At 43.0% G+C, this 16788-nt stretch overlaps 1 protein-coding gene across 14 annotated transcripts in view; it reads right to left on the bottom strand.

Moving 5' to 3' along the window:
* Window positions 1–16788, bottom strand: part of SASH1 (SAM and SH3 domain containing 1) — an 838974-nt gene that overhangs the window by 10725 nt on the left and 811461 nt on the right. For all 14 annotated transcript variants that reach the window (XM_043543094.1, XM_043543097.1, XM_043543098.1 and 11 more), the window contains 5 exons: window positions 14690–14825; window positions 14319–14488; window positions 10782–10991; window positions 8489–8639; window positions 6881–6994 (listed from right to left, as the gene is read on the bottom strand). In XM_043543094.1, the coding sequence (XP_043399029.1) occupies window positions 6881–6994; window positions 8489–8639; window positions 10782–10991; window positions 14319–14488; window positions 14690–14825 (781 nt within the window). The remainder of the gene's footprint in view (window positions 1–6880; window positions 6995–8488; window positions 8640–10781; window positions 10992–14318; window positions 14489–14689; window positions 14826–16788) is intronic.

The raw sequence follows: 16788 nt of genomic DNA, 5'->3' as shown, positions 1-16788 counted from the left end.
ACTCTCATGGGGTTTTTTTAATCTATGTGCCAGACTAGTACAAAATACATATGTGTTTCTTTTTTTCTCCAGATGGAGCTTGGCAAATCAGCAACTTGGGAGTCTTTTTTACTCTGCCCATTCACTATTTGTTATGGGGCAGCTGCCTTTTATGGGGAGTTAGGGCTGTCTGCTTATAACTGCCTTAGGAAGGCCCCCCATGGGGGGCAACTGACTCCCACAAGTGGCTGATTAGTGAACAAGCACCTGGATCTAATAAAGGTTATCCAAAATGAGTTAGAGGGGAGCTGCAAAAGGAGACACTCCTGTGGTGACAAGCTCCCAGGAGACACCTGAGCAGGGAGCCTAGAGGGTGAGCTCTTTGGGGAACCCACCAGAATGGGAGCCCCATCAGAGGTACTCCAAGAGAGGGGAGCCGCCTAGACAGAGAGCTGCAGTCAGCAGGCATCCCCTAGTCTCAGCCAGACACTGCCCAGAAGCCCAGCCTGGCCAGGATCACCTGCTGTCCCCGGAGAAGAGTTGCAATGGACAGACGTCTCTGGACCCCTGACTCCAGAGAAGGATCTTACTCTGGTAGGGGCAAAAAGCCTAACAGCAGGGGCAGAGACTGGAACTGAGAGAAAACCCCTGGGGAGGAGCCAGAGTGGAAGTGAGCACTGGACTGAGGTCAGGGACAGGTGGACAAAGAATGAGGTGAAAGTTTTGTTCATGGTCTGCATTAGCTTTTCTGTTAATCAGAGACCCTGAGCTGGGATGTGTGTGTGTGAGACTCTTTAGCATCTAACAGTCTCTATGGACTTGTTGCAACCCAGTGTGAAGGGAAAAAAAATCAAATAAGGGCCCTCCTTCAACACCACACCCACTTGTGTGGTGATGCACCAGCTCAGCCTGGAATGAGGTCACTATTAAAAAAAAGCCCACCAAACTATTTAATTGACTAACCCAAATATCAAATAAGGATAGTAGAGACTAGTTTTTCCCATCCTTGCTGTCTTTGGTCAGCTGTCCAGTCTCAGGAATAGCTACCTCATCATGTCCCAAGGATTGCTTGCTGCTTTAAAGTGTTTCTACTCTGAAAAATAATTCTGTGAGAATGACATTGTGGGCTTCCTGGTTTATTGTTCCTCAGTGGCTTCCGTATGAAAACTGCTCAGCTTACAGTTAAAAGTTGGAGTTTTCAAACTGCCAGTCCTGCAGGCTCAGTCTTGGATCTGACTGTCAGGCTGGGTTCTCTCTCTCTCATACTTCACGATCAGGAATATAAATTCCACAGACCAAACTGTACCCTCCAGTTACATTTGTGCAATACCATTCGTTAGTCTTCACTGGGTGCCTGCATTAGCACAGGATACACTGAGGGCTCAATCCTGCAAGGTGCTGAGCACGCGGCCCCCAGTCTGCAAAACACTTATGCAAATCCCTAATGCTAATTCCCCTGGGGCTATTCATGTGCTTCAAATTAATCTAGATTGGATCTAGCAAAGTACTTAAACACTGTGCTTAATTTGAAGCACATGAGTAGATTCACAGGAATTAACATTAAGTTTTTGCATAAGTGCCTCACAGACTGGGGCCAGAGTGCTCAGCACCTCACAGGATTGAGCCCTTGCACAGTGGAGTTGCACTAATGGTGTGTGATTAGCAAAGAACCAAGCCTGACTTTCAGAGTTATCAGGGATGACAGATTAACTTGTTATATTTGTGCAAAAAGCAAATTTGATTTGGAGTCACTGCCTTTATGCCCTTAATGCCTTTTTAGAGTGACTGTTCACACTGAACACCCACTTTCAACTTTACCTAGCTTTCAGTTATTTGCAAGGAGTCTTTTTAGGCCTGGAGGTAGCTTTGTTAAGGGGCATAATGAAAGGCAACTAGACTGGTCTTTGCATCTTGATTAGGCCAAACTCAATTGAAATAATATAAGCCAGAGATTTTATGCAAAGTTTCTGCATATTTTTGTCAGAGCTACACTGCACAACTAACAAGGGCAAAAATCAATCAAATGTTCTTGACTGAAAAGTGCAGGGACTGATCTTGATTTAGTTTTCATAAATGAGAGATGCAAGGTCATTCTCAAATGATGCTTAGCCTTTTGATCAGAATGGTGAAGTCCCCTCAAAGCAGGTAACAACCCAGAGTGACAGCACATACTGGATAGTTCCTTTCTCAGAGACCAGGACATTAATATTTTTAAAGACAGAACTGAATTTTCTAATATCAGTTTTTGCACCTGCACTGACGTTTGAAAGCTGTTTCTCAGTCTAGAGAAAAAAACAATTTCAGCTAAATGGCACCTAGAGTCTAATTACTACCTAAAGGCAGGCTACATTCAGAGATTTTAGAATTTAGTTTCATTCAGATTTAAAGTGCACTACTTTTAGGGGATGGACGATTCCTTTCAATACAACTTGCATTCTGAGCATTCTGGAAGATACTAAGACTTGGCTTCTGAATAATGCAGTGATTGCTTTGGATCTGAATCCTAATACATTTCATGTGCCTGCTTCATGGCAGGACACCATGTCTCCAAAACTCCACACGTGCAAAGAAAGAACTCATTTAATCTAAGAGGGAAATTTGTTTCTTACATTCTCTTGCCTGCTTCTCTCTCAGGCAACTTACAAAACATGGCATCACTTCAGGAAGTTGCAACATTTCAGGAGAAAGGCAGGAAACATCCCTCCAAAACAGGACTTATTTAAATATTACCTCACAAGGGGTATGCCATCGGTTTCTGAAAGTATCTTAAAATATGTATGAGAGATTGTGAGACAGAAAATGTTGTACTCTTTCAGTGCCCGTACCTCCATGGCAGCATGTTAGAATCTAGCCTTTCAGCCAGGGGTGGGGAAAGGAATGTGTTTTTCTGTTTAGTTTTTTATCTGCCTGTACATTTACAGCTCCAACCGTAATTCATTTTACTGTCTAGGCTTGCTGTGAAGTTTACACATCAAAACCCATGCAACTTCTTTTGGTTCTGAAGTATTGTCTAGCCAGTGAATTGTTTTTACTACTAGAGCACAACCAAGTCCCTGCACCCTTGTTCAAAGAAAAATGGTACATGATTATTGCACAAAGTTAGTCCTTGCAGGTGCAGATGTGTTAAAGGGTATTTATTAACTTCACTTTGTTAGCAGTTAGGAAGAATACACTGGGGAGCATGACTGTGCAAAACAAGGCAGTTGAGAATGGAGGAGGAAAAGCAAGAGGCAGAATGGAAAGGAAAACAGAAGAAAAAGAACAAGAGTTTCAAATGTACGTAGCAGCAGATTCTTTAGTCAACGGTAGCCTCGATTCTGGTAGCTGTTCTGCACAGGCAGACTCTAGCACTTCTGCAGAACAATTTGCAGGAGACGGATTCAGTTGCTACCAGGAATAAAACCAGTTCTGGAAGGAGTTTTGTCCATGAAGAAAATAACCCAACCAAAACTATTCGATGAATTAATTAATAAAACGGCACTCAGCTTCAAAATTGTTTTAAGATATATCCCCAAATGGTGCACTTCTCTGAGAAAGGTAGTATCAGAGTCATTACTTGGATGGAAGACAATGGGCTAGATTGTGATCTGTTACAATGGGGTAAATCAGGAGGAACTCCAATAGAGCTATTATATTCCTCCTAATTTACACCAGCTTTTCAGAATCTATCCCAACATTTGCCAGTATTGTCGGATTTTTAAAGCTCAAAGTGAATGTGTAGCCAGGGATTTCTAAATTGACCATTTTTAGGGTCAATATTGTTAATATTAATTCATTCTTATGAGCCTTGTTGTTATTAAGCAGCCTGATACCTTTCAGCATCCTGTTCAGTGCTATCGATTGGCAGCATCATCTCTGCACTGTTGGGCTAAACGTGTTCAGAAAGATTTCAGTATCTGGGAAAACTGCAGTGAGTGATACAGGTAGTCTTTAGATGTTGCCCTTTCTCCAACTGTATGGTAGAGTCTGGAAGCTTTATGTATGTTTCCATTTTAGGAGACTAATCTGAGACTGTAAACTCAGGCTATACGACTACTTTACACAGGCCAATTCCCCTTCTAGATTGTGGTTCAGTATTTCCTGTATGGGACAGCAATGCCCAGGCTCCCTGTGCTACTTCCTGGAATTAGAACATAAATGAGTCTGACTCTATATCTTCTTCCTCAAAAAGAAGTGCTCAGAAAGCTGTATGTACCAGGAAGAATGTCACAGGGCAGATGTGCAATGGTATCTGGGAAAAAAAATTGGGGGGGGGGGGGGGGGGCAGGGGAGGCTACAGCAGCAGATTTTCAACCCTTCTCCAATCTTTACTTTGAGGAAAATCACCCTGCAGAGCCAAGTACTCAAAACGACACAGAACAGGGTGAGTTAAGGATGGCCTGTGTGCCCTAACTCCAGATGTCATTAACTTAACTTTGGCTTTGTTTTCTGTGGTTACATTTCCTTGGGTTTTTACAGTTTTACTGACACAACAAAGATGTGATGGTTGGCACGACAAATAGTCATGGCTTCTTCTCTCATCATTGACAGTGTCAACTGGTATAAATACAGAATTAAACAAAGTGACATGGCTACCTGCCTTGTCATTTCTTCTTGTGTTTACTGAGAGAGGAAGGATGATCCAGTGGTTAGGGTGCTAGCCTGGGATTTAGGAGATCTGGGTTTAAGTCCCTGCTCCACCACATTCTTCCTGTGTGACCAAAGGCAAGCCACTTAATATCGCTGTGGCTCAGATCCCCATTTTACAGATGGGGGAAAACAGTACTTCTCTACTTCATAGAAGTGCTATAAAGATAAATACATTAAAATGCGTGAGGTGCTCAGATGCTTGTCTCATGGAGGCCTGCCATACAAGTACCTAAAATAGACAAACAATTCAGCACCTACAGATATAGTATGTAGCAAACTGCGTTCAAGTTGTAATAGATTCTCTGAAAATTTGGAATTGACGCCAGGAGAATTGATATCTACGCATAACAGGCCTCTGTACTTGTCATTAGAAAAAATAACCATCCCTCATCTGAGAACCTGCTTCCTTCTCAGAATGCATTTCCCCTCGCTGTGAGAAAAGCAGATGATTGTCTGGTTGTTCATTATGTGCTTGTACTAGGCTGCTGGTTATCCTCACTTTAACAGAAAAGAGCCAACTGAAGAATGTATTTTGGAAACAAGAAGCATATAAACAACGATGGTCGGTGGACTTTGCAAAGAAGGTGGGACGCTCTTCAGACCAACCAGCTTTGACAGAATCCTTTCACCACAAGGAGAATGAATCCAGTACAAATCTTACACCCGAAACAGTTTCTCAAAGCAAGCACTGAATGCACTAGTATGTAGAAGTGGTATAAAAATGCAGCAAGCCAAGCTGAACAGCAATACAAAGCATTAGTGATCTCAGTTCTGGAAAGCTTAGATAGAAATATTAGTTTAAACATAAAAGCAAGCATTCTGAAAGCAGGCAGGCAATGACAATTGCTTTGCAAAGATTTTATTAAACTAAAGAAAACGTACAGGCAGCAATTTAACCTTAATGCTAAAGCCTTCATTAGGAGACCTCTTGTGAATATAAGGGAAAGAAAATCAAATATAGGCTATGTAATTTTTATATTTTTTATAAACGTATGTAAAGTAATAAGAATTTTTTTCTCTCTTTAGTACAGTATACAGATTTCAGTCACATTTGAAATACAGTCATCAAAAGCACCAACCTCTGCAAGGGAATTAAACCAGAGAGGTCGAGCTGCTTTGGTCAAGTGACAACAACACTGTAGTGCAGGAGGCTCAAGTTCTGGAGACAATTCTGATCTCTTGCTCTCTGAGGCCTGTGGGGTTTAGTGCATTACGGAGTTGATGCACTTGGGTTCCTAGCATATGGTGATTTGTGTTCCCTAAGTGAGGATCTTCAACTGGCACATTAATAGAGGAGGCACTGACTCAGGAGAAGACCTTCTACCCACCCTCACAGCTGGAAGAAGGAGCTGCAGCCACAGCTACCTAAAAGGGGGAACAGGATCTTTTTCAACTGCATTCTTGGATTCACATTTGCACCGGCCATTGGTGATAAAGCCTGGCAGATGGAGGCAGAACCAGAACTCAGGTGTCTGGAGTGACATCACCAAACTCAATTGATCAAAAGCAATTTAACTGATAACAATTTTACATCTTTTTATTCAGTAAACAACCCTCTTTCATACAGCTGTTTGTCTTCTTCTACACATGGGACTGTAGCCTCTACTGAGATCTCCCTTGCCATTCAGACACCATCTCCCAGAGTCACAAGCCAGGACAACGGGCAGTCTACATAGTAGATGGTTCTTGCTCTCCCATCTTGCCAACATTTGGATTCAATTGGCTTGCTGAGGTTCATGCAAATGCTTTAACATCTCAACAACAGGCCCCTTTGATGGCAGGAGGATGCAACATGCATCTCGAGCAAACACACAAAACCACTGCCCAAAATAGAGAACATTCATTTCCAAAGGTTGTTTTTTCGTTAAGGCTGCGAACAACTCCTCCAAAGCCCCAAAGAGAAGTGAAGAGAGTTCCCCATTGCCAGTACTCCCTTAGCAATAACTATGAATATGAGAACCAGTCTCAAGACTGCAACAGGAGATGGAGCAGGAGGAAGATGGGGGTGGAGGCCTGGTTTTCTCAGAACACAATCTCCAGATCATCTGCTTTTCTTTTGTAATCCTATGTCCTCTGTCAGTGCTAGAAAGCAGCAACACCAACAATAACAAAAAGCAATGGCTCAGGAAAAGAGAGAGAGCAAGGATGAGGGAGTGAGAAAGCCAAGTATGAAGCAGCTCCGCTTTTAGCTGGAGCATGGAAGCAGAAAGGATGCAAAAATCGTCTGCACACACAGGCTGGGCATGTCAGTGATTCTCTTTGCTCTCATTACCATTCTCCAGGTTTTCACTGCTTTCATAGCAGCCAGAATCCCGGGGGGAGCATCTGCTCAGTCCCTGGCCTTCTATGAGAAGTTTCTCCTGAGAGCCCGACTGGTCACTGTTGCCTGGAGGAGGTGAGAGTGCACAATGAAAAAAACGCCATTACACAGGGAATCTGGTGCAGGTTCTTGGCTAACCACTTCCTCTCCTCCCCAAACATTTACTAGTACCCACTGCGTCAGCCCAGACATCTGAGCATTAGGAGGGGATAAGGCTCTGTGGAAAGTAATCACAATGGGGAATAATGCCATTGGAAGACAAGATACGGTACAATACCCTCATTTTAAAGTGTGAGAACAGTGACATGAACAACAGAAAGTGCAGCAGGGACTTGTTTAAATGGGATAGTGTCAAAAGCCTTTGACCAAATTACTGACCTATCCTGAAGAGGGAAGCCAGGGAAAGAATCAGATGGAATTACTAGTAATTCTTCCCCATGACGGGGCAGAGAGCGAGTGGGAAACTAGTGGTAAGAATTCCTTCCTTCCTTCCTTCCTGGCTGGCTCTGTGACTATCCCCAGCACTCCCAGGAAGGGGAATCAAGCTGTGTGCTGGATTCCAGGACTTGGCCCTTAGAGTTTGGTCAAACTGTTTTGTACAGAAACTAAATTCAGGTCTGGAGAAATCAAACCACCAATTGCCTGATGCACAGCTGCCGTTGATGTTGTGTTATGTTATGTTCTTCAACAAAAGCCAGAAACTGCTAGTCTGATGCCTATTCTCAGATCATGAAAAAAAGTAATTATGGAACAGAGCCAGGAGCTGTGCTCACACAGGCTCCAACTGTCTCTTTCCCACTCCACTTTTTGTCCACCCCCATCACATGCAAGAGGAATTCATTCTCTCCAAACCCCTTCCAAATAATGCCTTACATTTTTAAGCCAAAGTGGAAGGTCACTATAAAAACTTTTACTGCAAAAAAAAAAAAAAAAAAAAGAGTGAACATATTAAATCAATCTTGTAAACAATGAGGTAAAAATCGTATTAAGTGATCAAAAATGCCCCAAATAAGAGGGGAAAAAAGCCCAAAGTTTGTAATTTGAATTTATTCCTGGGGAATGACAGAAAAGTTAAGGCTAGTTCTGTGGAGAATGTATAGTGTAGGCTACTTGCAAACAGTACAAGGAGAGGTCAGAGGAGAAGGGAGAAATGGCACTGCTTGTGAAAGCGTAAACCGACAGCACAAATCTCTTAGCAACAGTATTGGACCCACTGGCTGTGTTAGCAACGCTTGATTTCCAGATGAATGAGCCCCATATTGTTCTCTGACTAGAACCCTGACTATTCAAGCTTAGCTGATGTATATTTTCCTCTTAAAAGTTACACACACACTCACAGGACAGCAGATTTTACAGGAAAATAAATAACTGTGGTGGAGTGAAATGCAAATGTAAAACAATCTGCAATTCCCTAGAAGCCTAGTTATTTAACATAGGCACCACAGAAATGCCTAGACTACATAAGACGATATCAGCAGACTCCCTCAACTAGTTTCCTCTCCCAGAAGTGGTCAAAAGAGCCCTCAGCAGGGCACTGGGAAAAAGCCAAAACCCACGTACTATCATATTCCTGTAAAAGCTCCACAGCTGTGAGGAGAACAGCTCTGTGCTCCGGGTCTCGGATATTCAGCTCATCCAAGTCTTCCTCCTCCAGCAGTCTGAAAGTGTCCAGATCTTCATAACCATTGAACAGAAAAGTGGGCATGTGCTCCTGTGTGGGGGAAACAGGAAACTAGTGAGCTGTACAACAAGACAAGAGGTCTACCACCTGAAAACAAAGGAAAGTTCAACCAATCCGTGCCTATCTAGGCAGTTTCTTCTTCAGCTTTATCTTCCTAACGGATTATTACTTATTACTAGGGATCAACTGAAATACAAAAAAACAACAACTAACCCCTCCCCCCCCATATTTACTGTAAATGCAGAGCCTTTGTTACGCAGGGCATAGGAGGCGGCATAACAATACACATCCACAGACTATACCAGTTCCTCTTTCTTTCAGAGGGATACATCGTTTAGAAGCCTTAGTTTGTACTAACAGGTTCTGTTTTGTTATACCAGGTTTCTTGAACTGCTGTAAATTCACAGTGTCAATTACAATACCCTTGATATGCCATGGCATGCACCTATTATGGCCGATTCTTTCTGCAACAATATTCTCAATGGGTAATATTTTCAGAACTGCTTAAGTCCCATTTTCAAAAGTGAATTAGGCACAGCCTGTTAATGATATGTCTACACTGCGATTAAAGAACGGTGGCTGGTCCGTGCCAGCTGATGTGGGCTTGGGCTGTTTGATTGTGGTGCAGACAGTCAGGCTTGGGAAGGAGCCTGGGCTCTAAGACCCTGTGAGGTCGGAGGGTCCCAGAGGTTGGACTGAATGTCTGCACCACAATCAAACAGACCCTTCGGCTGAGCCCCGTGAGCCCGAGTCGGGTGGCACAGACCAGCCACAAGGTTTTAATTGCAGTGGAGAAGTACCCGAAGTGCCTCAGTCATGCTTGAAAATGGGACTTAGGTGATTTTGATCCCCCTGTTTCTTTTTCTTGAACTGCTAACATTCTGAGACCAGAATTTTTAAATTGGGCTTAATTTATTGAGCTAAGAGAAAATATAATGGACACGCTTGTTGCATAAGGAAAGAAGAGGTTACACCGCACTTTTGCATTTTGCAGAGCAATACATCACTGTCATGGTGCTTTCACTGGCTTTCAGCGTGCAGTTGCTTAGCTTCATACATTCACTGAAGTGAAACGGTTGCATAGACATAAGCCTTGGAAGGGATTTACACATGGGCTTTTTTTTTTTTTTTTAAACTGCTTTAAATTCAGGCTTTTAAAAGAATTAAAAGTTCATTTTTTTCAAGAGTGCTTTTGTAACACATACACCTCCTGGGTGTGCTGTTCTGTCCCATCTCGTGGCACCGAGACCACTTACAGAGAGTTAAATGAGTCTGCTCTAAGAGCCAGTTGGCTTTTCGTTCATGCAGTAGAGGCTCATGCAGCTCCAGAGGCCCCAGGTTTGATCTCGCCCGCCAAAGACCGGGGTCTGTCACCGTTACACTTTAAACGAAGCATTCCAATACTAGGAGACATCATTGAAGCTATAAGCATCTGTGTTTGAATTTTATTCCCTCTGTTCTGCAGATCCCTTAACTATGAATTAACAGAACAACCTATTTTGGCAATGTAAGAAGAAAAAAAATAAATAAAACAGAGGGAATTTTTCACTACTGCACCACAAATGCAAACAACCATATAATAAAGAAATTATAGGACTGCAGAGTACATAAATAGTGTCCTAACCATTGGCACAACCACCTTCCTAACCCTTCAGTGCCACACCTGCTGTTGGATTTAGAAGCCAATCTCCTAAAACAGCATGCTATGCAGATGCACAACATGTCACATCTTTTCAGTAACAGAGTAATAGGAAGAATAAACTACAGGCACAGCAGCTTATCCCCAACATGTCTGACCTTGAGCTTCCTGGAACAGGGACAATCAACTCCCTTATTAAAAGAAACAGTAACCTAACGTCCTTTGATATATGCTAGGTTTTTTGTTGTTGTACTCGATCTCACTGCCAATCTGTGGAATGAATTAGGATCCTGGCATGTATGTAACTGACCCCTTCAGCAGTCCATTACACTGGACGTTACTTGTTCTATGCATCAGCTACATCCCCTCTGTAAATTAAGAGCCAATTCTGCTTCCATTACATAAATGGTGAACGTTCCAATGGGTGCAGGATTAGGACCTTACTGTGTAGCCCCTAAAAACTTACTTAACTCAACAGCACGCACCCCACTTCCCATAGGGAAATTATATCAAGAGAGAGAATGAGAACTAACCTTTAAATTGATACGATCAAGGAGATCCTCGACAGACTTGGGCTGAGGTGGTCTTCCTTTCCGTCGTCTCCTTGTGGGCCGCTTTGGCTTCTCTTCCTCCTCATTTAACACGTCCACATAGATAAATTTGAAAGTGCCCACTTTGTTGTTCAACAGGCCCATCCAAGTGCCCATGGGAGGTTTGCTGATTATATCGATGATATCACCTTTCTGAAGGCACAACAAGAAAGAATGGGACAGTTAGGCACATAATTCCTATCAATATTCAGGCAAACTCACTATCCTCACTCTGTTTTTCCACTTACACAGAACCTGAAGACCTCAGGGGAATTTGCAAACATGACCCAATCACATACGCTTGTGAGGTGTGTCTTATCACACCCATTTTACAGATGGGGAAAGAGGCAAACAGAGACTAAGGTCTACATTAAAAAAGCTGCAGTTGCGCTGCTGTAGTGCTTCAGTGTAGACACTAACTATAGCGATGGAAGGGGTTTTTCCATCACCCCGTAGTTAATCCACTTCCTTGAGATGCAGTAGTTAGGTCAACAGAAGAATTTTTCCATCGACCTAGTGTTGTCTACACCAGGGGTTAGGCCAGTATAGCTACCTCTCTCAGATGTGGGGATTATGCCGATGTAAGTTTTCAGTGTAGACCAAGATCATACAGCAAGCTAGTCACAGATCCTGGAATAGATCCCAGGAATCATAGAATCATAGAATATCAGGGTTGGAAGGGACCCCAGAAGGTCATCTAGTCCAACCCCCTGCTCGAAGCAGGACCAATTCCCAGTTAAATCATCCCAGCCAGGGCTTTGTCAAGCCTGACCTTAAAAACCTCTAAGGAAGGAGATTCTACCACCTCCCTAGGTAACGCATTCCAGTGTTTCACCACCCTCTTAGTGAAAAAGTTTTTCCTAATATCCAATCTAAACCTCCCCCATTGCAACTTGAGACCATTACTCCTCGTTCTGTCATCTGCTACCATTGAGAACAGTCTAGAGCCATCCTCTTTGGAACCCCCTTTCAGGTAGCTGAAAGCAGCTATCAAATCCCCCCTCATTCTTCTCTTCTGCAGACTAAACAATCCCAGCTCCCTCAGCCTCTCCTCATAAGTCATGTGCTCTAGACCCCTAATCATTTTTGTTGCCCTTCGCTGGACTCTCTCCAATTTATCCACATCCTTCTTGTAGTGTGGGGCTCAAAATTGGACACAGTACTCCAGATGAGGCCTCACCAGTGTCGAATAGAGGGGAACGATCACGTCCCTTGATCTGCTCGCTATGCCCCTACTTATACATCCCAAAATGCCATTGGCCTTCTTGGCAACAAGGGCACACTGCTGACTCATATCCAGCTTCTCGTCCACTGTCACCCCTAGGTCCTTTTCCGCAGAACTGCTGCCTAGCCATTCGGTCCCTAGTCTGTAGCGGTGCATTGGATTCTTCCATCCTAAGTGTAGGACCCTGCACTTATCCTTATTGAACCTCATCAGATTTCTTTTGGCCCAAACCTCCAATTTGTCTAGGTCCTTCTGTATCCTATCCCTCCCCTCCAGCGTATCTACCACTCCTCCCAGTTTAGTATCATCCGCAAATTTGCTGAGAGTGTAATCCACACCATCCTCCAGATCATTTATGAAGATATTGAACAAAACCGGCCCCAGGACCGACCCCTGGGGCACTCCACTTGACACCGGCTGCCAACTAGACATGGAGCCATTGATCACTACCCGTTGAGCCAGACAATCTAGCCAGCTTTCTACCCACCTTATAGTGCATTCATCCAGCCCATACTTCCTTAACTTGCTGACAAGAATGCTGTGGGAGACCGTGTCAAAAGCTTTGCTAAAGTCAAGAAACAATACATCCACTGCTTTCCCTTCATCCACAGAACCAGTAATCTCATCATAAAAGGCGATTAGATTAGTCAGGCATGACCTTCCCTTGGTGAATCCATGCTGACTGTTCCTGATCACTTTCCTCTCATGTAAGTGCTTCAGGATTGATTCTTTGAGGACCTGCTCCATGATTTTTCCAGGGACTGAGGTGAGGCTGACTGGCCTGTAGTTCCCAGGATCCTCCTTCTTCCCTTTTTTAAAGATTGGCACTACATTAGCCTTTTTCCAGTCATCCGGGACTTCCCCCGTTCGCCACGAGTTTTCAAAGATAATGGCCAAGGGCTCTGCAATCACAGCCGCCAATTCTTTCAGCACTCTCGGATGCAACTCATCCGGCCCCATGGACTTGTGCACGTCCAGCTTTTCTAAATAGTCCCTAACCACCTAAGTGGAGTTCACACTTACACCAGTAGTTCTCAGTTATCTATGGATTGTTGCTCATGCTCTCCACTGTCTTGCTTTTGAACATGGTCAGGCAGCAGAGAGCATCTTCCTTGTGAATGTACTGCAGTGTCTGTGTTTCAGGAACCAGAGTCAAGCCAGTGATATGAAGTTTAAACCACTTTATTGGTTACATGACAAGATGGCTCCTACAGACTCTGAGCACACAGACCCTGAGTGTGACTGCATCATGTGAGTGACCTCTTATAATGGGAGGCCCTCTGGTGATTATTCCTGGCTAATTCTAAAGAGACAGTACCACAAGATACTACTCCTACTCTGTGTCTATCAGCAGTTGCTGTTTCAGCTCTAAAAAAGGAGTACTTGTGGCACCTTAGAGACTAACAAATTTATTTGAGCATAAACTTTCGTGAGCTACAGCTCACTTCATCAGATGCAACCGATGAAGTGAGCTATAGCTCACAAAAGCTTATGCTCAAATAAATTGGTTAGTCTCTAAGGTGCCACTAGTACTCCTTTTCTTTTTGCAAATACAGACTAACACGGCTGCTACTCTGAAACCTGTTTCAGCTCTGTGGCACTGTTTGTAGCTAGTGCAAATTATAATAGACTCAGTTCTAGTGCAGGTGGACTAGCTCTGGCAGTGTAGGTGGCCACCTAGACACAGGGCACCCAGTGTTGGAAGTGTGCAAAAAGTGAACTTTATACTATCTTTGCAGCCCTTTCCCCACAAGGCTTGTCCTTGACAGCAACCAAGAATCTGGCTCAGAATATTTATTTGATCAGGAATTAACAACCCTGGCCTGTTTCAGCTGAGTTCTTCTGCTTGCCTGTTGCTAGAAAAACTCTCTGAAAATTGATTTTTCAAATCCGTGCAGAGTGGAAGTAAATTTACAGCATATATTTTCAGTTCCACAGTAGTTAACTCCCCCACTCCCTTCACACATACCCCTCCACTCCCTTCTCTGCCTGCCCCTTTGGAATTTTAAAGCAGGTTTGCTTGGATTTAGGAAAATACTAAGAACTACTCACCTATATTTTATCACCCAAACAACTCCTAAGAGCACATTGCAATACCAGAAAGAGACAGGTAATGGGAATGCAGGGAGCACAACCTCAGCTAAATAAGGGACTAAGTACTGTGTTAGCCTTCCTCAGACTAAGCTCTTACTGACTTTTCAGTGGGAGTTTTCCCTGAGTAGCATATGTCATTTGATCAAAAAGAAAACTGGTACCTTAAGTTTCAGGGAGTCAGTATCATAAGGGCTGGGTGTAAAATCAGTGTGAACCCTGGCTCGTCCACAAAAAGGTCCCCTATAGGGAGGCTCTTCATCATCACCATCTTCAGACTTGACACTCTCCCGGTTGCTGGCTGAGGAATCTGTCGTGCTCACTGTCTGACCACCTGTGTGGGGGAACCAGAGTAACAGCTTAAAAAAAAAAAAATGCTTGTTAGAAGGGCTCATCAACATCAATTCATTTCTGCCACTGTCAGAGATGAGATGCAAACACGAAAATGCTCGTAAGAACTTCATTTTATTTACTGTGGAAATCTATGTGCCCTGCAGCAACAACAACAAAATGATGTGATTATAATTGAACTTACTCATTGAGCTCTGACCACTTAAGGAGCTCCTCAGGCTTTCTACTGAACCACCAGCTTTCAGTTTGGGCTTATCCAGAGAATCAGTCTCTGGCTGTGGTGACTGCGGAGAACCTGGCATTACATCAGGGCTGGAGTCCTGAAAGAGATTTGAACCCATTTCAGACTGGCAGATTCCCATGGAAGATGGCAGGGACTGCTTGCATGTATCTTAAGAGAAAACTTAGTACATATTCTACTACATGTTACTGGCAAGGAAAGAAGTCATTATGATTTATTTATTGTCGGCATTATGGTAAGGTCTAGGGGACCCAACAGAAGTTGGGACCCCACTGTGCTAGGCTCTGTATAAACACATAATAGGAGACAGTCCCTGCCCCAGGCAGCTTACAATCTAAACAGACAAGACAAAAACAGGTGAAAGAAAGGGGCCATTATCCCCATTTTATAGATGGGGAAACAGAAGTTAAGTAACTTGCCCAAGGTCACAAAGTCTGTGGCAGAGCTGGGAATGGAAACTCCTGAATCCCAGTCCAGTGCCTTAATCACAAAACCATCCTTCCTCCCCAGTTTCATTCGTTTGCTCTCCCTCTCTTATGTATTACAATTTAGGCAACCATTTTGTATAGTATTTTTAAAATCCCAAACTAAACATTTTGCTTGATGCATTGTTAGATGTTTAAAACCCAGCAGAGAGTTTTTCCTTCACACAAAACTCCCAGTTTAGAGACAAAAAATTAAGACACTAAATATTTTTAGTGAGAACATTTGCTATAGGCTTTTAACTGCTTGTCAACTTTCCCAGTCAGGCATTTGCATAATATAAGCAAAAATAAATAGCGTCCATGTAAGTCAAAACAGAAATGACCAGATGGGTGAGGTAATATCGGGTCCTGAAGAAGAGCTCTATGGAGCTTGATAGCTTGTCTCTTTCACCAATAGAAGTTGGTCCAGTAAAAGATATTACCTCACCCACCTTGTCTTGCTAATATTCTGGGACCAACACAGACAACACTGCAAACAGATGCAGAAATGGAAATTTTAAACTTCTTGCCACAAATTACTGTCATTTTTTGTTTGTGTACGTGAAGAGAAAAACAATTAACTGGAAAATGCAACCCAGGCACAAAGAAATTATAAACAAAAGCAAGGATGCTTAGACACATATATGAGGAGGCAATTTCTGTGTTCATTCCTTCATGCATTATAGACAATCCAAATGCATCTTATCCATATTGAAATTGTGACAGCCTATCGGAAGAATGGCTCAAGCAATCATTTCCATTTCTGGTAGCTATTTGCAGACAGAGCAGCATTTGCATGTTTTTGAACACATGCTGGCAGCACAGAGGCACTTAGTTTGAGAAATGATGCCACAAAGATAGATGGTACAGCATTTAAAAAACAAAACAAAACCCAACCCTGCTGATATACAGAATAGTTGGCATTTTCACAGACGTGTGGTCATGAAACCATCTGAATGAAACCTATTATTTACATACTGCAGAATCATCAGGAAATATCTCCCCAGCATATGACTCTACAGGTCAAGCGAATTGCTAGAGAAAGCAGAAGAGCAGAAGCAGATCACTAACCCAATGTGCACACAGTTTTTCAGATTTATCTCATTCCTAAGTAGAATATCCAAAGGGTTGTTTGACCCAAACATCTTATCTTTAAAGTTCCATAATACAGGAGGAAATGTGACCTTTGTTGCAGCTTATTATTTCTTAATTGAGCTGCCCATTTGAAATGAACAATTAAAAAAAGTATCACCCGCGTAGATCCAACGTGGCTGCATACATACTTAGGAAGTGTGAGCAACACTGCACATGATTGAGGGTGACACCACATGCTGCGTTTTTAAAAACGTATTGATAGAACAACTCCGTTTGTCATTATTTGGAATAGGATTTAGTTATTTTTAAAAATATATTAATTATTATTATTATTAACATTTGTACGATGGTAGTGCCTCAAGGCCTCATCCAAATTGGGCCCAGTAGTGCTGGGCACTGTTCTAATGTAACTCACTGGTGAGTGTGCATTCCAAGGCCCCCTTCCCCTCTGCGATTCGCAAAGGGTATGAGTTGGTACAGTCC

This window comes from Chelonia mydas, chromosome 3 (genome assembly GCF_015237465.2).
Source record: "Chelonia mydas isolate rCheMyd1 chromosome 3, rCheMyd1.pri.v2, whole genome shotgun sequence".
Lineage (NCBI taxonomy): Eukaryota > Metazoa > Chordata > Testudines > Cheloniidae > Chelonia > Chelonia mydas.
Note: the sequence above shows the minus strand (reverse complement) of the source record. Positions and strands in the feature narration are given on the sequence as shown.